Source organism: Eptatretus burgeri, chromosome 4 (genome assembly GCF_056783735.1).
Source record: "Eptatretus burgeri isolate ZD-2024b chromosome 4, Ebu_testis_v1, whole genome shotgun sequence".
In the NCBI taxonomy this organism is placed as follows: domain Eukaryota; kingdom Metazoa; phylum Chordata; class Myxini; order Myxiniformes; family Myxinidae; genus Eptatretus; species Eptatretus burgeri.
In genome coordinates, this window is record NC_140964.1 from 97,653,156 (window position 1) to 97,674,671 (window position 21,516).

Below are 21,516 nucleotides of genomic sequence, written 5' to 3' on the forward strand. Positions count from 1 at the left end.
CAACTTATTCCCATCGCATGCGGAGCATGTGTCATATGGCAAGTACGTCGTAAAATTTTCAACATGTTTAAAATTACAAGACGTACGATAGCGTACTTTAGCATTCTATTCACTCATACCAAACTTACCCATACCGTATTCGAAGTGCGCCAGCGTTTGACGCATTTTTCAGAGGTCGGCATACACTGGCAAGATCGCCAAGGTGTGACTGCGATGTTGACACTTCCATTTCTGCGGCGGTTATGATTTGAATCGTTGTGCTGCAGCCTTTTCATAACCTACGCCACGTCATCGTCGGCGATGCGTGCAGCGCGCTATGCCTAAGTTAGACTTTCGTTGGGCATAGGTTGTGAAGGCTGACAACAGGTTCAGCATTCGTTGGTATAAGTTATCTATAACACAACGAAACGTTCTGTGTCCATTACTAATACGTTATGCAGAAGACCAAGTCGTTATGAATACGTCCGAATCTTTAAAAAAAAACATCAAAAGTTCAACGTAAGCCAGCGTTTTACATACATTTTAATACGTTGCCATTGCTGGCTAAAACGTCAAGGTATGACTGGGCCTTAACATAAACTGACATTTGTAGACAGACAGACAGAGGAATGGCAATTTCAATTGAATGTTATATTTTGAACACAAATTGAAACATGAATGGGAAAAAGAACCCGCAGTTTAGCAGTACTTTGGCTCTGAATTTGGTCCGATCGTGCAGCGCAGACAGGGATAAGGTAATTGTTTTACTTTTTCTGTCTGCCTGGCAGTCAAACAAGATTGAAAATAACTCCAAACAGGAACCTTACTGTTGGGGATGTCATAAAGATCGGTGCATCGATGGCAGTAAATTTCCGAAAGAAGTTTATATTTTTCTACAGCCTTTTGAACTTTTATTTTAATTTAATTATCCACTTGAACACTGCAGAACACATATGTTGGCACTTCCAAAAACCTCCAGTTTAGCAGTACTTGGACAAAATATGATGCCATCTCACCAAATCAAATGTACCGCTCGAGCTCTCAAGTATTAGGAAATATCGAGGTTGAAATAAAATGGTGGCTCATCGAAAATATGGATCATACTTGGAAACGCAAAGTAAGAGTTTAAAAGACCCTTCCTTTTTACTCCTCAAGACAGCATGGGGTTTTCTCTGAACTTTCGATTAATATATTATTTTGTCCAACCAGAAATGTTGTCCTCTTCCAATTAGTCAATTAATTAACAAACAAAAAAAATCCTCAATTTAACCTTCTCCAAGAAGAACATGGCATTTCAACTGAAGTGTGATGCAAATTACCTTTATAGTTGTGTAATATCACCACACGTGGCACCTCTGGCCCCTGGGTTCTTTCACACTCCATCGTCACAGATCCCACCTTGCCATCACTCTTGCGATTCTCCAAAACCACTCCATCTGCTTCGGTCTGTTTTCAGAAAATAATAAACCATATTTTAAACATCATCCTCATAAATTAATGTGTATGCAGAGTCTGACTGCTGGTTTGCATCATTTATAAGATATAGGGTGGAGAGGGGTGGGGGGGGGGGATATTTATTTCATTTTTCAGTGCTTTTTTTGTTTCAAGTGATGTTTTGCCAGCAAAGCACCAAAATGGCAGGTAATAACAGGGCCAAGAATCGAAGCCAGATAAGAGAGCTCAAAGGCAAGTATGCCACCTCTGAGCTATTCCAATAACAACCTGACATCAATTTAAATAAATAAAGCAAGAAATAAAATGATGTTGTAATTAACTAAAGACAACCCTCACGATTTCAGGGGCTCGAGTAATAAGGCCAGAAGCCTGCTTGTCCAGATGCTGGATGTCTGTTGCTGCGGAAGATATCTCTCCATGGAGACGTGTGTGTCGGCGGAGTAAAACCTCGGAGCCTGCCTCATCTCATCCCCGTTCCCCACCAGCCAGCACCTGTTGCTTTTCACACAACCATGACTCAACGTCATCAACTTCTTCAAAGTGCTGCAGCAGCAAATATTAAAGGGAAAAAATACAAAAGGAAGTCTTTGAAGTAACTCATGGACACACAAGGAACTATAGCATGTGAGGAGGCCAATCGGCCGATCAGGCCTGCACTGCACCAACCCCAATATCACCACCCATCCATCCACACAAGCTTCATATAAGTTCTGCCAATATCCCCATACCCTTCTATCCCCAATTAATCTGGGTACCTATATAAAACCCATTTAAAACTACCCATCCACACTTGCCTCTACCTTTCCAGGGAGACCATTCTATGCATTAACCACTCACCGACTGAAAGATCCCTGCCTTAAAACGGTCATAACTCTCATCTGCTATACCCTCAAGTTATGGCCCCTGGTATAAACACAATCCACTCTGCTAAAAAAAATTCCACTTCACCTATCTTGTCCACACCCTTCATTATCTTAAACATCTCAAAGAATCGCAATCACCTCCTTTCCAATGTATAAAGTCTGGTCTCCTTCAACTATTCCTCATAACCTAAACTAGTGAGACCAGGAATCAATCTCATAGCTTGAGATCTCATGCTGTACCATCTCTATGGCAGCTATGTCCTTCCTCAGATGTGGTGACTAAAACTGAACACAATATTCTAGATGAGGCCTCATTAAATTGCTATACAGTGTGAAAAACTACCTCGATTTATTTATATTTTATCTAAATGAAAACAAAAACTCAATTCGCTTCAACCATAGCTGTTGCCCCCATATGTATTACCACCCACAGATCCTTCACCTGTGTAACACACTTCAAGATTGCCCCTTACATCATGCAATCCCTATTTTCATTGTTCTTACCCATTCCCAGAACCTAACATTTATTTATGTTAAATTGTATCTGCCAATCTTATGCCCAATTTTTGAAAGGTTTTTCACTTACCTTACAGAAGCGTTCTTTGTTAATGTCATCAAATTATATGCAACTCTTTGTAACGTTTCCCATCTTTTATTATGTGGTACAAAGGCTGCAAGATATCAAGGAAACATCGTTTTCTATCATGCTTATCTGTGTCACGAGAGCAGTGTGACGCAGCCCCTCTGCACGGAATGCCAGCACATGAAGCAGCTTCTTGTGCTTCTCCTGCAGACCTTCAGCAGTATCTTGGATCTTGTTGGCCATCGGATGGTCATGTCCATATAGTTTATTTCCTCTCTGGACCAGTGCTATCCACCGGTCTTCTTGAAACCGGGTCTCAGCCTCAAGAACCTATTGTGGGCATGAGGAAGAAATACATCATGAATATGAGAGGCAATTCACATGGTAAATTATCATGGCCGTTTTCTGAAAAGGCAGAAAATTCAAGCAAATAGAGGCAGAAAAGACAGAAGCAAATAAAGCTTAAAGTATAAAAACAAGAAATCTGATCAATTGTTTTTTTTCACTTTGCATTATTATAGGAAGAACAAAAAAAAAAAAAATGCACCAGAAAGCAAAAATGGAACTTCAATGAATGTTCCCATTAATTTAAATTCAGTCAGCCAGAGCTTGTTTGTGATTGTAACAAGTGTGATCGGTGTAATGCATGTGTTTCAAGGGCAGATAAACGTTTATATTCACTTGTGAATAAGTGAAAAAGATCGATAATGTTCAACTCTCAAAGTCCTCAGCTTTTGGAATTTGCATTAAAATTGAAATAGTTCTTTTGTAAGCATCTGAAGGGAAGGGTGGTGAAAAATGGGGGTGAGGGAGGGGATGTGCATAAAATTTGAGAACATTCCGATCTGATCTGTACCATATTCTTGTGTGAAAGCGTTGCTTCTGCTGAAGCAGTATATTGGTCTGGGGTCATGCTGGGTCATTTGCCATCCCTCTCCCAACAGTAATTAAGACAATTTTGGAATTTGTTTTTGGGTGCCGGTGATAGCTCGCCTACTCTTTTCAATCTTTGACGTCCACCAACTAAAGCCAACACATGGGGTGCCCAATTTAACGTCCATCCGAGAAATAGGGCACACGCTTTGATAAATCACCCTGCCTGTGATTGTAATCGGGCATATAGGACGTCAATGTTTACAGTCGGGTCGGGAATCAAACCTAGGCCAGACAGCTTAGAAGCAAGTGTGCCTAGTGCATACCTCTGGCCCATTTTGTCAGCACCTGAGAAAAGGAAGCAATGGAGGATGATGAGAGGGAGAGGGAGAGGGAGAGGGAGAGGGAGTCAGAGTGGAAAGATGGGAGGGACGTATAGTTATGGCATGGGTGGTGATCGAGGCAAATGGTGTGTGTTATGTCGGTATATGGGCCACAAAATGGAAGGACTGGGGCAGAGAAGCAGGAATTCAGGGATGCACTGGAAAGGATGATGGCAATGGTTGAGTTGGATGTGATGCTGTGCATTGTGGAGGACCTTAACACGCATGTGGGAGTAAGGGAGCCGGTGAAGAGGTAAATTTGGGTGGGGAACGAGGAATAGAGAGGGTCAAGAGCTGGTGGCAAGGAATGGGATGGCCTCAGCTGATTCATTCGTTCAAAAGCGAGAAAACTACAAGATTACCTGTCGGAGTGGACAACATAGAACAGAACTGGATTTGGTGGTGTTAAGGCCTAAGTCACATTTGCTCTACGGCGAGGATACGGCGGCCGAACGCCCTCTGAATTGACAGAAACGTGCGGTGGCCGAAGAGTTTCTGAGGTGGCCTCAGGGTGGCCCTACGCCGTATGGCTATATTTTACAGGCCGTAGGGTCGTCGTGGAATTATAGCATGGAGTTATAACTTTTTTCATTTCTACGTTGGCTGTAACAATTCGGCAAGCCGAAACAAAAGAACTGGTAAAAAAAAACAAACAAAAAAACAACCCACTCGTTACCATCCGTCTGGCTGCACATTCGCCTTAGGGTCCCCTGCGGTCCCCCTGCGGTCTCCTGCGGTCGCCTTGCGGGCACCTTGCGTCTGCCTTGAAAATTCTATGGCGCCGCAGGAACGCCCTAAGGTCACCGTGCGACATCAAATCAAAGACCGTATGGCACCCCCACATTTTCGGTCTCCACAATTTATAAATATGCCGTGCAGCAACCCGAAAACTAAAAACATATGTGACTGCTACATTGTGTGACCGTGGAAATACTGCGGCCGCCGTATAATTGCTAGTGGCCGTAGATTTTGGAGACCCCACGGCCGCCATGGCAAATGTGACTTTGGCCTAAAGAAGCAACAGTTGTCGAGAGTTAAGGAGTGCAAGGCAGTGGTGGGAGAGCATGTTACCACCCAGCACAAGCCTATGGTGTTTGTGGTATGGATGAAGAAAAGGAGGGAGGTTAAGAGCAGGGGTTGGAAGATTATTAGGTGGGGGAAAGTGTGGGGGAAACATGCTCATAGAGTACATGGAGAGGTTGAGAGCCAAGTGTTATCAATTTAGCAAAGAATTGGAAGGTTTGGAGGAGTGGAAGAAGTACTGAGAGGCGATTAGAGGAATTTCAGAAGTTTTGTGTGGAAAGACATCAGGAAAGGGTGCATCACCTGGGGAGAGAAACCAGGCATGGTGGACGGAGGAGGTTGTGAAGGCAGTTGGTGAAAAGAAGGAGGCTTGGAAGAGGATAGATAAGATCAGCAATCGAGGGAGGCAGCCAGATGCGGGGTTGCTACACCTGTATGGGCAGAAGAAGAAAGCAGCATTGAGAGCTGTGGAAAAGGTGAGGAATGATATGGAAGAGGAGGTGTACAACAAGTTGGAAGAGAATGGTGAGAGAAAGAAGACAATAAATTGACTCATGACAATGATGAGGATGGTAAGGACATGAAGGGGGCTGGTCATTCAGGTTGGTGGCAGGAGGTGAGTGACAGAGAGGGAGCAGAATTGAAGGTGTGAGAAGGATATTTCAAGGAGCTGTTGAACTGGGAAGGAAGCAACAGTGAGCTGGAGCTCCCATGTTATGTGGAGGGGAAAGTGGACTTTGTGGAGATCACAGAGGAGGAAGATCACAGAGGGCGTGAAGATCCAGCCCGAGTTGAGAGTTTCCAACGACATCCATGGTCTCTTAAAGACGAGATATTCTCTCCGTTTATGTCTCTCACCCGTAAATGGAGGGAACAACCAATCAGCTCTCACCTAGTCAATTATCCACAGGTGGCTAGTAGTCAGGGCTGTTCGGGATTTTTTGGTTCACATTCTTCCAAAAGCACCAATTTTTGGCCCAGATGTCGCCCATACCACAAGTTTTCGATTTTTGACGGGTGCCCCCCGGGGCCGCCATATTGGCCAAATCCAATATGGCCACCACTCGGGTTAGAGGTCAATCTAGTTAAATATCCAAAAGGGCTAGAATCATGAATAATACCACTTTTTAGGGGTTTTGAGGGTCTGGGGATCTGATTCTGATCCAATTCCAATGATTTGAGGTCAAGGTCACTCCTCAAGGTCACCCTAAAGGTCATTTTGGGGTCAATATACGTAATTTTAGTTGTTTTATGTCAATATATACAAACAGCACATCATTTCATCAGTTTCTGAGGTTGAGTAACACAAATCTGACCTTATTTTAACGATTCGAGGCAATATTGCATGTCAAGGTCATGATTGGAGTTACAACCGATCTTCTCGTGTCCATGAAGAGCCGATGGGCCCCGAAGCACTGTGTTGAAGAAACTCCTCATGTCCTCATTTACTGGAGCCGTGAGGCAGTTAGGGGGGAAGGAGCCATCGAAAGGTTCTTGACTCTGTAGACAAAACTTGTGCATCATCACAGCAGCCCGCATGAACATAAATGCATCCTCTTGACCAATTTGTGACCTCTATGTCTTGGCAAGCTCATCAGCCACCTTCAATTTGTGAGATATGTAAATATCCTTCCCGCCTTCATTCCCCTTGGAAAACTCATCCCATTCAGGTAGGAAGTTGAGAAGGTGATCCTTGAATCGAGTTGAGTGTGCCTCTTTTTTATCTCTGCATGGGTGACCTTGCTCACTCATAACCTTTTGATACATCTCGGGTAGCTCTGGGAGCTTGAATAAGGTGGTGTCCGAATGTTCGATAAGGGTTATAATTTGAGCGCAGATGATGGGATCGAACGGCGGAGGTGCGGGACCCACCAAATCGCTTCGCTCGGCAGCATGAGCAGAGTCTCGCAAATGTACATAACACCGATGGTGATAATAGGCATCAGCTGCATGCGCATCAGATGCTACGGCAACCAGTCTGCCAAGTAAATTAAAGTTTTTGTTGGTCTTTGCCCAACTCTTTAGGTTGGCATCTACAACATCAGTACTACCTTGTGGAGCGTGGCCTGGCCCACCCCCTCACAGATTATACAACATTGACCCGAGGCTGAAATTCCCCAGATGACCTGAGTTTTTTTGGACTATTCTGAGAGCCAGCTTCTCTGTCGAGCTTCTCTCTCTCCCGTTTGACTCGAGAACTACTACAATAACTCCTGCACGTTTTGTGATACCAAGCCTTATGCGATTTAAGAGTTGCTGCAATACCTGAGCCATCATTCAACTGACTAATCATGACATTGATACCAGAAGGAAGATTATTGTCATTGAGAGCTTTGAAGTCTTTAAGATTTCTCTCAAGTGATACAAGTCTCTCCTCCTTAGGTGTTTGCAAGGCTTGTTCAGTTTTGTCCGATTGACAAAGACAACAGAGTCCCCCGTTCATAATTTCGGTAGAAGACATAGCTTGACACTCATGTATTACCAGTCCATTATAATATTATGTAGACTCATCATCGCGATGAACTTTCATCTTGGGTGTCTCGTGAGATAGGGTAGACGTCTGCTCCGAATGACATCAGGCACCACTGCCGCTGCTGGAAATGTTGATGATCACAGACTTGGTATTATCTGAAAAATATTTAACGTAAAATAAACCAAAAAGGATATGACATACAACAGTTTTAAAAATAAACTCAATTGAGAATGATCGATCTATACTACAGTGAGCTACGTCATTGTCTAATACCAGAAACTTTAATTAACTGCATGCGACATCACCTAAGAAAATAGGAAAATTGGTTCGCATTTAGGATGTCATGCGAAATACACACATCCTGTGGAGAAGATCTCAACTTGTGTGACATACAGCTAATAATGGGAAAGGATTTAGGCTACTAAATTGAAGTACAGTCGGCAGATAAAAACAACAAAACAATCAATACCTGGTAGCTATATTTCAAAAGCTAACAAGAAATTTAAATTGTAGGCTGCACATGGCTGCTACTGGAAGGAAGTGAATGTTTATTATTTTATATCCAGAGAAGTGCAGGAGCAAAAAAAAAAATAAAAAAAAAGGTATATATATATATATATATATATATATATATATATATATATATATATATATATATATATATATATATATATATATATGTATATATATATATATATATATATATATATATATATATATATATATATATATATATATATATATGGGCACTTTCACAGGAAAAGTAGAGTTAAGGTGGTTCGGAACGTCTGTTTATTAAGTGGGTGGGCTATTTTACCATTAACTGGTGTCATCTACTATTTCTCATAATATACGAGTTCACAGGAGCTCGTAAAATAACAGAAACAAATGGCATATTTTGACTTTTTTACCCAAATACTAGTATTTAATGGGTAAATATTTTGAAGTTTTAATATTTTTTTTGGGACCTGGGATGACGCACCAGAAACACCGGGTTTGACCCCATAATGACCTTTAGGGTGACCTTGACCTCAAATCATTGAAATAAGACCAGTATCAGATTCCCATACCGCGAAAACCCCTAAAACGTGGTATTATTCATGATTCTAGCCCTTTTGGATTTTTAACTAGATTGACCTCTAACCCGAGTGGCGGCCATATTGGATTTGGCCAATATGGCGGCCCCGGGGGGCGCCCGTCAAAAATCGAAAAAGTATGGTATTGGCGACATCTGGGCCAAATTTGGTGCTTTTGGAAGAATGTGAACCAAACGGGCCCTTTTATGCCCTAACAGCCCTGACTATAGGATATATATATATATATATATATATATATATATATATATATATATATATATATATATATATATATATATATATATATATATATATATTTAACCCGATCTGCTCCAATACCCAAATAAAGCCATCGAAAGCAACCAAGAAAAGCGACACAAGGAAGCCCTTGGCTGTTTCAAATCCACCATGGGCTACTCTATAGCTGCAGACATTCACAAGTAGCAAATACATGAGAATCCCAAAGCTACATGTCCCCATCAGCTGCTCAAATTGAATTATATATATTTGCGGTTCTGGAAATCGCATCCCTCCAAGGAAATGACATCCATCATACAGTGGTTCCCAGACAGTTATTTCATTACTATACATAGTTAGACCTTTCCCTCATGTCTAATGGGTCAAACAGGACAAGTGCGTTGTGTGGATATCATAGTTGGGTCTGATTATATCTCCATCTTCATTCCTACTCTTTTCCTCTTATTCCTGAAATAAATCAAAGCAGGAACTGCACTCAGACGGCTGCTGTAAAAACTGCAGCCACACCCTACACATTAAGAATGCGTCTTCGCAAAAGCAAACAACCAACCTCGCCCCTGTCGTACAGGACGCACGAGGCACGTTCTTTTCAACCCATATCTGCATCTAATAATTATACCTATCCTCTTTTCAATCCAAATCTCCATCTAATAATTATATCCAACCCTTTTCTTAAATTCCTGACACAGATCAGGGCCGGCACGGCGAACACCACTGCCTGTGATAAATAACCGTGAGCACAGCCCCATAATAAATAACGACATGTACAATAGCTGACTCGTGCGCACTGTACGGGGCATGCGTAGCACATCTCCTTATTCAGGTCTGCGCATGGGTTTACAACATCTTACCATCGGTCTTCGCTCACCACAATGGCCATAAATGTCTCCCACGGGTGGCAGATATCGTCCCGCACCTCCACCTCAATACAGCTGCTACCAAGCAGAGGCATGCTGCATGGCCTGGATCGCTAGGGCCACATGGCATATAGACAAAGCAAGCACATTGAGCAGCGCTAACCGCAGGTCGCCAGGGGTGCCAGGCGGGCATGCGGGGCCGACACAACCCTCGGCCGGTCGCCAGGGCACAGCCCGGGAGTTTGGTGCAGGGCAATTCATGTCACGGTGTTTGGAGCGAAACAATTCTACAGCTCCGCAATCTCTTGCCGGATGCAACAATGGGACCGCTTCCGGCCATGGAAGCAAGGCAGCACACGGCCAGGGCCCAATGAGAGCGCCTGATTCAGGTGACAACATCGCTTCGGGTCATCGCCCCGCCCTGCATCGCAGGGTCTATAAAGGACGGATCGTAAAGCCGTCCGGGGGAGTCGTGAGGGTCATTGTGTCGTGGTCATCCTCATCTTCCTTGCTGGCTTTGGATCGGTGTCTGTGTGCCCCGTCTTCTCCTCCACCCACTCGCTCTCGACTTCGCCTTCTCCACCCATCCGCCTGCTGCTGGCACTCCGCCCACTCGCTCTCGACTCCGCCTTCTCCACCCACTCGACACTGGCTCCACCCAAAGTCCCTCCCTCACACCTGACAGACATGTCCCTTCTCTGGATAGCCAAGCAGGAGACGACGCGCGAACTATCAAGGAGGGATCGTTCAGCGGAGTATCCCCCCAAAATGTACTGGGTGGCACGGTCAATCGATCGTGCAAAATATTACGAGACCGTTAGCCTAATCGCCTCTTATTTTTGCTCATTATCTCTTCTTCATGGGGTTGTGTGTGTGTGTGTGTGTGTGTGTGTGTGTGTGTGTGTGTGTGTGTGTGTGTGTGTGTGTGTGTGTGTGTGTGTGTGTGTGTGTGTGTGTGTGTGTGTGTGTGTGTGTGTGTGTGTCATGGTGCCTGTCCTCGCTTAAGTTGATTGCAGAAGAATTATATCGGGATAGGTCTGCTTTGTGTCTACTTTTGTAAGTTGCTTGTTTAATTGCTGCGCCACACTTTTCTTTCTGTCTCTACTTCCACAAAACAATAAACTCTATTAATTTTGTCACATATTTTTCCTCACCTGCCTGTAATAAATCCTTTTGCAGAAATGTTCCCAGCTCGGTTTTGTCTTTTCTTTCATTGCTCCAGCATGGTCCATAGCCTAACCCAGCTGGGACTTTATTCCCAACAATCAGTTCCTTTTAGCCGGTACGTCCTTGGCAGTCGCTCGGCTGCATCTGATCCGGTTCGGACAAGGTGTACCGAGGGCGTGCCCCCCGGTAATTAGGTCACGTCATTATTTTTGGGTAACCGATATTAGACTGAGGACCCGAAGTCACGTGGTTGAGTTATTGGCGTTCACGGTCGGTTAGCGACCCGCCGAGTCACGGAGTTATCCGTGTGTGACGGCCTGCAATTCCGGAGAGTCTGGTGGGAACCCGAGATAGCTTACGCCCCGAGTGATCTTTTCACCCAGACCCCCGGCCTGCAACAATATATATATATATATATATATATATATATATATATATATATATATATATATATATATATATATATATATATATATATATATATATATATATATATACACACACACACACACATACATAGTGACGGGTATGTCGTCGAGTCACGAGTGGCCTCTCGTGGACCCACTTCTAGACCTTTGACCCTGAACCAGACTAGCAACGGTTGAATATGAAGGCATTCCATAAACTGTGCAGTTTCTTTTGCTCATTCGCAAATTTTTTTTGATCTGTGTACATGTATATTTTGCCTTTGAACTTGACATGAATGAAAGTTTATAATTTTAATTAAATTTCATCGCTATTATTGTCATTCAATTACTAAGTTACCATACCTATACCATTACTCCTTTGCGAACGTTTGTGTATTCCTGATAATTTAAACAGTTTAGTCAGCCTGTGTGCCTGAACACTGGAGCGCTCGGCCGAGTTCTGAATGGTCTAAACCCACGCCGGTCATGAAGAAAATATTTCACAATTTAATCCTAATCAGGGATACTCGAATAAAGTGCTGGAAATCTAGCAAGCAGGTAGACATGCTCGCCTGAGAGAGGGTAATTGTTGAAGAAATAAAGGACAGACGGGACTAGAAAAATGAAAACGGAACAGATCCTCAGGACAGTAGCACTGAAACCTTGGAGAATGTATTGTTATGTTTGTGGGTAGATGGAGGAATTTCAGAGTAAGGATAGGATTGTATAGTGTAGCATGGTCCATGGATGAGTAGGAGACATCTCAATGTAAATCAAGTATGGAAAACTGTGAGCTGAAGTTGTTACGTGTCACCACACAAAGATGGTGCCATTTTAAATAGGTGGGGTTTAAGGCAAGCTTCTCCCAGAATGTGATTGCCTCCTGTGACCTTTTTCTACATTTTTGCATTTACAAGGCCAGCAATAAAGGAACCACGTATTACAACAACTACAACAACAACAACAGCCAATCCGGCTGCCGACGGAGTCCGAACATTTCCGAGAAGGCAAAAACCCAGCCTTCCTGGCTTTGTGCCGACAGGCCATGCCCCCCCCCCACCCGAGGCTTATGATTGGTCGGTGTGACATCAGAAGGGGCGAAAGAGACAAGAGGGCAGTTGGAAGCAAAGTGTGAGGCTTTGCTCACCTCGACATGACGAGAAAGCTGGCCGATTCTCATTGACGCACTGGTGTGAATTGTTTCACGTACTAAAATAAGATGCAAGCCATTGACTGTTTGGGTGGGTCGTGAAGTTTGTACGTTTCTGAGGAGAAGAAGAGCGCGTCTCTTGGCCTTGTCTCGGAGCCTCAGCAATCACCTTGTTGTATGATCAAGGAGAAAGGCGGTGCCATTTGGTAAACTCTACCGGTCAAAAGTTTTAGAACACACCCATTTTTCCAGTTTTTACTGAAATTTAAGTAGTTTAATGTTTCAATGTCCTCTAAAATTAAAGCATAGAACAAATAAACAAATGCAGATAAAAAATAAATCATATAATCGCTTTGTTGAACAAAATTTAATCAAAATTTTTGAATCATCAAAGTAGCCACCTTTTGCAGCTGTAACAGCCGAACATACTCATGGCATTCTTTCCACAATGGAAATCAAATATTGTTCGGAAAGTTCTTCCCAACACTGTTTCAGAAGTTACAGAAGTGTTGCACTTGTAGGTTGCTTTGCTTTCACCCTTCTGTCCAGGTCATCCCAAACCAGCATGATGGGGTTTAAGTCTGGAGACTGTGCTGGCCATTCCATGATTTGAAACCTACCGTCTTGTTCTTTTCTTCTAAGGTAGTTCTGACATAGCCTGGAGGTATGTTTTGGATCGTTATCTTGCTTTAGGATGAACCCCTGAACAACTAGGCGTAGACCAGAGGGTATTGCATGGCGCTGAAAAATGCTGTGGTAGCCCTTTTGGTTCAGGGTGCCAGTCACTCTGTGCAAGTCGCTGACTGGATCAAGCAAAAGAGCCCCAGATCATCACGCTTCCTCCTCCATGTTTGACAGTTGGTGTCACATACTGAGGAACCATCCTTTCGCCTACTTGACAGCGTACAAAAACCCTGCGTGATGAACCGAAGATTTCAAATATTGATTCGTCGGTCCATAAGACCTTCTTCCAGTTTTCAGTAGTCCACTCGCGGTGCTTCATGGCCGAGGCAAGCCTCTTTTTCTTATTTTGCCATCTTAGCAATGGCTTTCTTACTGCCACTCGACCTGTCAAACCTGCAGCTCGAAGTCTTCTCTTCACAGTTGAAACTGAGACTTCTTTACTTCGAGCAGTGTTAAGCTGTGCTTGAAGCTGCTGTCCTGTGAACCGCCCATCATGCAAGCTGTTGACTCTCAGAAACTTGTCTTCTGATTGTGTTATGGCTTTGGGTCTGCCAGACCTCTTCCTGTCAGTTTCCTCCAGTTTCCAACTGCCTTTTGATGGTGTAGGAAACTGCACTCACTGACACCTTGGCTTCTTTGCAATTTCCCTAAAGGAAAGACTTACACTTTTAATGGTTATAATGGTCTGTCCGTCTTCCTTTGTTAATTGTCTTTTTCTTGCCATTATGATAGCAATATACCACTTCCTGCAGTGCAATATTGTCCAAATAATGCTTCAGAGGGTGTAGCAACACAGTCTGTTCCAACACTGCTTTTATACAGACAGAGGGTTTGTAACTAATCAACAAAAGTTAGGACACCTGTAGGAATTGTTTGCATCAATTTTCAAGGCTTAATTTACTTCCATTGCTGCAGAACAGCTGCAGTTGCTAACCCATTACCTGTTCCCTGAAAAGGGCCTTTTCAGCAACTCTGAAATTTACATTATTTTTCAGTTTTGGGTAACCTAAACTTTTTTTTTTTAACCGCTGGCAGTTTACCGCTTAGCTTTGTACCATTTCAAGTTATTCACTGCACTTGAACTGCTTCAATTTCAGTAAAAACTGAAAAATGGGGGTGTTCCAAAACTTTTGACCGGTAGAGTATGTGAACCTTAAACTTAGAGGGAGCAGTGTGGTAATCTCGATTGTGAGAAAAAAAAAAAAACTGTACGGCGGTTCGAGGGCCCTGGCGTTGAGGACCATCCGCGTGAATTACCTCACGTACGTGACCGCGAGGAGCGATTTGGCATCATTTTGCTGTGCGTTTCCCACATGGTGGCTACGCAGTTTCGAGGATCTCCAGGCTTCTAAAAGATAATCTCTGGACACGCAGCTGTGCACAAACAAAAGGAGGATTTCTTTCATTTTATATGTTCCCTTGTCTGTTTTTGTGACTGAGTGGAGACATCTCAAACTATGTTTTAGTTTACCTCACGTTTCATTACCTCACGTTTTGATTTATTTTCATTATTACTCAGAGTTATTTTCACTATGAATCATTGAATTATTTTTATTCAATCATTTGTTGAATTACTGTGTTTGTCTACTCGTTGTGGGTTTGAGGATAACCTGCGTGCTTCCGTCTGGTACACGCTCCTGCTGCCCTCCATAATCTCCAAGGATCTCGGCTGTTTGCCTCCAAGTAAAACTGTTAGGCTATCCATCCAGGTCGGTGTTAACCGGCTGGACACAACAGTATCATATAAAAATAAAACGGTGAAAACCTAATTGTGTTTATCACGGTTAACCTGGAAGACAAAATCCTCCATGACACTGACTGAATGAGATAGCGTCATCTTGCGTACCCTTCACTTGAGGGCAGCACGGGAAATTACGGCGATACCCACAACGCCCAGGCTGATTTGGTGAAGGCTTGTGATTGGACAAATAGACCTTCGGAATTTGTCGCAATGACAACAAAACGGGGTGTCGGAGACAGACGATTGGGAAAGGGAAGTTATGGATTATAATTGTTGACATTTTGATAGGGCTTTCAGGTAATTTGTATAACTGGAGCACTTGTGCATAGTATTGATTTTTTTTTCGTATTCATTGCAAACCAAAAAATTTAGGCCAGCAACTAATTTTTAACAACTACCTCACTATTTCAGAAAAAATATGGAAATTGGACAAAAACGGTTCACCTCTGTCTCTGACTTAAATGAGCTGATGCTGTCTTGAGATGGTGATGGAGACACACGGCCTGATAAAGGGTGTGAGGGGAAAATAAAAAACAAAAATTAAAAGAAAAATTATATAGCCTGTCAAACAAACACACCTGTAAAATATTTGACAATTACTTGGGTCAAGATGCATCATGCTATTATAGATCAATATACAGTGGGGAGAACAAGTATTTGAACCACTACCGATTTTGCAGGTTTTCTTACTGACAAAGCACATTGAGGTCTGTAATTTTTATCACAGGTACACTTCAACTGTGAAAGACAGAATCTAAAACAAAAATCCTAAAAATCACATTGTATGATTTTTAAAACATTAATTTGCATTTTATTGCATGAAATAAGTATTTGATACATTAGAAAAACAGAACTTAATCTTTGGTACAGAAACCTTTGTTTGCAATTGCAGAGATCAGACGTTTCCTATAGTTCTTAACCAGGTTTGCACAGACTGCAGCAGGGATTTTGGCCCACTCCTCCATACAGATCTTCTCCAGATCCTTCAGGTTTCAGGGCTGTCGCTGGGCAACACAGACTTTCAGCTCCCTCCAAAGATTTTCTATTGGGTTCAAGTGTGGAGACTGGCTAGGCCACTGCAAGACCTTGAGATGCTTCTTTCAGAGCCACTCCTTAGTTGCCCTGGCTCTGTGTTTCGGGTCGTTGTCATGCTGGAAGACCCAGCCACGCCCAATCTTCAATGCTCTTGTTGAGGGAAGGAGGTTGTTGGCTAAGATCTCGCGATACATGGCCCCATCCATCCTCCCCTCAATACGGTGCAGTCGTCCTGTCCCCTTTGCAGAATAGCATCCCCAAAGAATGATGTTTCCACCTCCATGCTTCACGGTTGGGATGGTGTTGTTGGGGTTGTACTCATCCTTCTTCTTCCTCCAAACACGGCATATGGAGTTTAAACCAAACAGCTCTATTTTGGTCTCATCAGACCACATGACCTTCTCCCATTCCTCCTCTGGATCATCCAGATGGTCATTGGCAAACTTCAGACGGGCCTGGACATGCCCTGGCTTGAACAGAGGGACCTTGCTTGCGCTGCAGGATTTTAGTTCATGACGGCGTAGTGTGTTACTGATGGTTTTCTTTGATACTGTGGTCCCAGCTCTCTTCAGGTCATTGACCAGGTCCTGCCGTGTAGTTCTGGGCTGATGCCTCACCTTTCTCATGATCAATGAGGCTCCACGAGGTGAGATCTTGCATGGAGCCCCAGACCGCGGGAGATTGACTGTTATCTTGAACTTCTTCCATTTTCTAATAATTGCGCCAACAGTTGTTGCCTTCTGACCAAGCTGCTTGCCTATTGTCCTGTAGCCCATCCCAACCTTGTGCAAGTCCACAATTTTGTCCCTGATGTCCTAAGACAACTCTCTGGTCTTGCCCATTGTGGAGAGGTTGGAGTCTGATTGATTGAGTGTGGACAGCTGTCTTTTATGCAGATAACGAGTTCAAACAGGTGCAGTTAATACAGGTAATGAGTGGAGAATGGGATGGCTTCTGAAAGACAAAACTAACAGGTCTGTGAGAGCCAAAATTCTTCCTGGTTGGGAGGTGATCAAATACTTATTTCATGCAATAAAATGCAAATTAATGATTTTGAAATCATGCAATGTAATTTTCAGGATTTTTGTTTTAGATTCCGTCTTTCACAGTTGACGTGTACCTATGATAAAAATTACAGACCTCTACGTGTTTGTAAATGGGAAAACCTGCAAAATCGGCAGTGTATCAAATACTTGTTCTCCCCACTGTAAATTACTTTATATGTGGTAACATGTTGAAACATTGTTTTCTGATTATCCAAAGTATGACAGGTAAAAGAGCAAGAGTTGTTTGAACAAGGATTATTCCAACACACAGTTTTAAATTACCATGTAAATGACATCCAACAATAATCATGCCAAATTTTCCTTGGATCTCCAAGTAAAAAAATAAAATAAATTAAACAATATTGTTGCGGTTCAACAAAACCGCATGCGTCCAACCCCAAAGGCAATGGCACCGAACATTGTGATCCCCAGACAGTCTTCGTGCAGTTAGACCTTCCCCTCGCGTCCAGTGGATTAACAGGATGAAGTGTGTTGCATGGATATAATAGCTGGGTCAATTAACTATCTCAATCTCTTATTGTGATTTCAAATCCAATTCTTTCCTTTTAGCCATGGTACAAATCAAATAAGCAAGCATACATGCCACGCAAAATGTGATGAGTAATGAGCACACTACGATGCCTCCCGTGGCTTGGAACCAACAAAGGACATTACACACGATACCGCATGTGCATCGCACGCCATTATTTCATTCAAATCTGCGTGCCAATTTCCAACCGGCATCTCACCTTGCTTCACTCCTCGCTCACTAAACCTCACTACTTCGACCACAAATGCCTCCCGCACATGGGAAAAAATATTCCCGCACCCCCTTGAACCTCTGCATCACCACAATTTGCCACTATACAGAGGAGTGTTGCACGACTCAGTCCGTCTTCGGACCAAAATGCGGGGCCAAGAAACAGACGTTAATAGCTCGACCGCCTCCCGCCGGGGATGCCCCGGGTGAGCATGCAGGATTGATACAAGCCTCGTCCAGTCAACAGAAAACGGCAAGAGAGGGGTGGCGAGGGGGGGTCGTGGGAAGGGCAATCCGGGAGTTCGGTACGGGGCCTGGGTGTACATTTTGGCTCATGAGAGGGGGCCCATGGGTTGTGGGTGTGCATTGCTATTCGGCATTCAGACTGCATTCGGAGCACGCTCAGGACCAGGGTGTCGGCTCATACCCTATGTTGAGTCAGGAGCTCTGAGCTGTCGAGCCGCATGGGTGAATGAGACTATTTCCGGCCCCGAGAGCCTAGCAAGGCATGGCTTGGGCAGCTGTGGCCCAATAGAGAAGCAGGATTGGGGTCACAGCATGTCGCTTTTGGGTAGTCACCCCACACTTCGCCCGGGGTTTACAGAAGGTGGAACCTCTTGCCCTCTTCTTCTCTGCTCTTGGCTCTTCGTTGGCTCTGCCCTTTGCTGGGTCTTCGCTTGCCATTGGGACGTGCTTCTTCTTGAGGACCGTTGCGCACATTGCCACGAGTGTGGAGTGCACGTTGCCACGAGCCCAGGCAAAATGACTCAGCCGGAGATAACGCACCACATCTTGAGGTGGGAACACTGAGGCAGAGCGTTCCAGAGGTACACGCCACACCAACAGACCTATACACGACTAGGTTAAGGACCTTTCACCTCACGCATCTTCTCTCCTCACTCTCTTTCCACCCCTCTATCCCACCTCTTTTGGACACACAAAAGAGCATCATTATTGACTTGCAATCCCATTTTTCTCTGGCATGACACCGCACCCCCCATATTGTACTACACCACACCTTTCACTCCCAAACCTTAGACACCAGTATTCCTCCCCCCTACCTCTCCCTTAGCATACTGGGTTGCGTTGGTCTGCCGACCACACCAGGTATTGCGAGGCCGTTTATCCTCATCTTCTCTTTTACTCTCTGGGCTATATCTAATCTTCCTCGGGTGTGTGTGTGTGTGTGTGTGTGTGTGTGTGTGTGTGTGTGTGTGTGTGTGTGTGTGTGTGTGTGTGTGTGTGTGTGTGTGTGTGTGCGGGCCGTAGCATAAGTTAAGACTGTGTAAGAATGTGCGGGATAACTCTGCACTGTCGTCTTTTGTAAATATTGCATGCCTTTTGCCACCCCACTGTACATTTGCAATAAATCCCATACTGTGCCACATAACTTTTCCTCACTCTTGTTTAAATAAATGTGCCTGTGAGAAATGTACCCAGCTCATTTTTGTCTTGAACTCCATTGGTCTGGCATGGCCCACACCCTAGCTTAGCCGGGAAGTTATTCCCCAAAATCTGTTAAATAACTGATGCGGACTTCGGAGATTCGCTCGGCTGCACCTGATACGGTAAGTAACTTGAGCAACGCAAGTACGCATCGAGGGCACGATTCCCCAATGAGGAGATCATGTGTTCCCAGGTAAACGGTTGTCAAACAGAGGACCCTGGGACACGTGGTCAAGTTATTGGTATTCACCGTCGATTTGCGACCTGCAGCAACACACAGCCGGCAATTCCCGTTGAGTCCGGAGAGGAACCAGAGACAGTCCCTCCCTCGACAATATGTATTGTTGTGGGGCCGGGTATCGGCGACGAGCACGACCGCCAGGTGGAGCAGTAGAGTCGGCTCTGCCGATCAACCAGAATTTAGATCGTACTTCTTCGGAAAACTCCGAAGAGTGCGGGTCCCTTATCGGACCGTGAAACGTCAATATTTCTACCACGTGGTACAGGGTTATTTGCTAATTTTCAAAATACTGAGATAACCACGTGGCGATTTACCGAGTCTCCACACCCTTGACGGCACCCATACGGAACGAGCCGCTAGCGTACTTGAACTGTGTGTGACCCAAGCGGACGGTCACCAAAGTCCCGTCGTTCCAACTATCCCGTTACAGCGGCAACCGCCTGGCTAATTCTCCAACACATACCGTGTTAACCCAATAAAAGAAACACAAACGAACCAATACATTTAACACATAGGGTTTATTTATAACACAATAGGGAAATGAGGGGAGCAGGAAAGGGCAGAGTTATCCGAATATAGAAGGCATGTATGTACAGCACGGCACTTATACAATTTCCGACTTATTGGACTGGCGCCACACACACACACACACACACACACACACACACACACACACACACACACACACACACACACACACACACACACACACACACACACACACACACACACACACACACACACACACACACACACACACACACACACACACACACACACCCAAACTAATCTGACCAAAAGCGATCTTTATTGAGGCCCGTCTCAGACCTGTCCACCTCGTGTGGTCTTTGCGATCTTCGGGGGACGGGACTCGAACCGACAACCATGACCGTCTGCAGGGCCCTCGTCGACGACCACTCACTGGCCCTGGATGCCAGGGTCAAAACTGCCTGGACTGGAACACCCTCTCCCACCAGGGATGTCTCACACACGATCCTCCAAACTCGCGAATGCTGCTGCCACGAGCACACCGTCTCTCCCTCTCCCTCGTCCAGACCACCCCTCCTTTTCGTGCCCAGGCACGAGACCTCCTTTCTCACCACTCGCCTCCTCATTGGACGGTCCATTCTCGGACGACTCGTCGCGGCCTCCCAATTGGCCAGGGCCAAACACTATCTGGCTAAGGCGGAGCCAGCCTGAGGTGCTCAGCTTCCTGGTTGGACAAGAGGCCCGCCCCTGCCCTTCTGGGAGGAGTCTCGATCTGAGGTGATAAGGTTCCTGGTTGGACAAGGGGCACGCCCCTGCCCTTCTGGGCGGAGTCTCGATCTGAGGTGAAGGAAATCTCCACCCTCGTACGTGATCGAACACACGTAGACAATGGCGTCGAGCAGAGCGAGAGGAAGATGACGCTGGCGTTGACAGTGGTGTAAAAATAAACGAAAAGAAAACCTGACTATTAAAATAACTTCACAGCACAGGAACATTTAATTACCCATTAGACAAGGGAAAAGGGAGCTATCTATTTATCTTATCCACATTTACTTATCGATATAACTGAGCTGTAGGACCTGTATGTTGAGTGCAGTAAACTTCCACATCCGTAACAGTATGTATGTGTATGTATGTATGTATGTATGTATGTATGTATGTATGTATGTATCTGAAATAGCATCCCCTGATGGTGTGCTCTTGCCCAGAAGTTAATGGGAAACCGAAGCTAGAAATAAATTGCAATGAAATATGTCCACACAAAATATTATATTTCAAAACTAATTAAATAATGCAACCATTTCAGAACATGGTTATACGAGCTGAAAGAGAGTATGTATGGTACTTCCAGGAACCTGTCGTAGACAGGCACTTCAGCTAGACTACATAATAAAAACGAAAATTACAGTGAAGCCGTGAATGAAGCCATGAAGCCGAGAGTGAAGCCTCTGTTGGCCAATGTGACTTTATGTCTCTTAATTATGCACTGTTTGGCCATCAGTTACACCGTGACGGTACGTAATTCAT

At 44.4% G+C, this 21,516-nt stretch overlaps 1 protein-coding gene across 1 annotated transcript in view; it reads right to left on the reverse strand.

The window, feature by feature from the left end:
* Window positions 1-21,516, reverse strand: part of LOC147028729 (spectrin alpha chain-like) — a 69,728-nt gene that overhangs the window by 20,482 nt on the left and 27,730 nt on the right. Inside the window, exons 7-11 of the mRNA XM_085879407.1 lie at window positions 15,417-15,475; window positions 7,642-7,787; window positions 5,463-5,590; window positions 1,771-3,210; window positions 1,299-1,425 (exon numbers count right to left, since the gene is read on the reverse strand). Of these exons, the coding sequence (XP_085735533.1) occupies window positions 1,299-1,362 (64 nt within the window). The 5' untranslated portion in view covers window positions 1,363-1,425; window positions 1,771-3,210; window positions 5,463-5,590; window positions 7,642-7,787; window positions 15,417-15,475. The remainder of the gene's footprint in view (window positions 1-1,298; window positions 1,426-1,770; window positions 3,211-5,462; window positions 5,591-7,641; window positions 7,788-15,416; window positions 15,476-21,516) is intronic.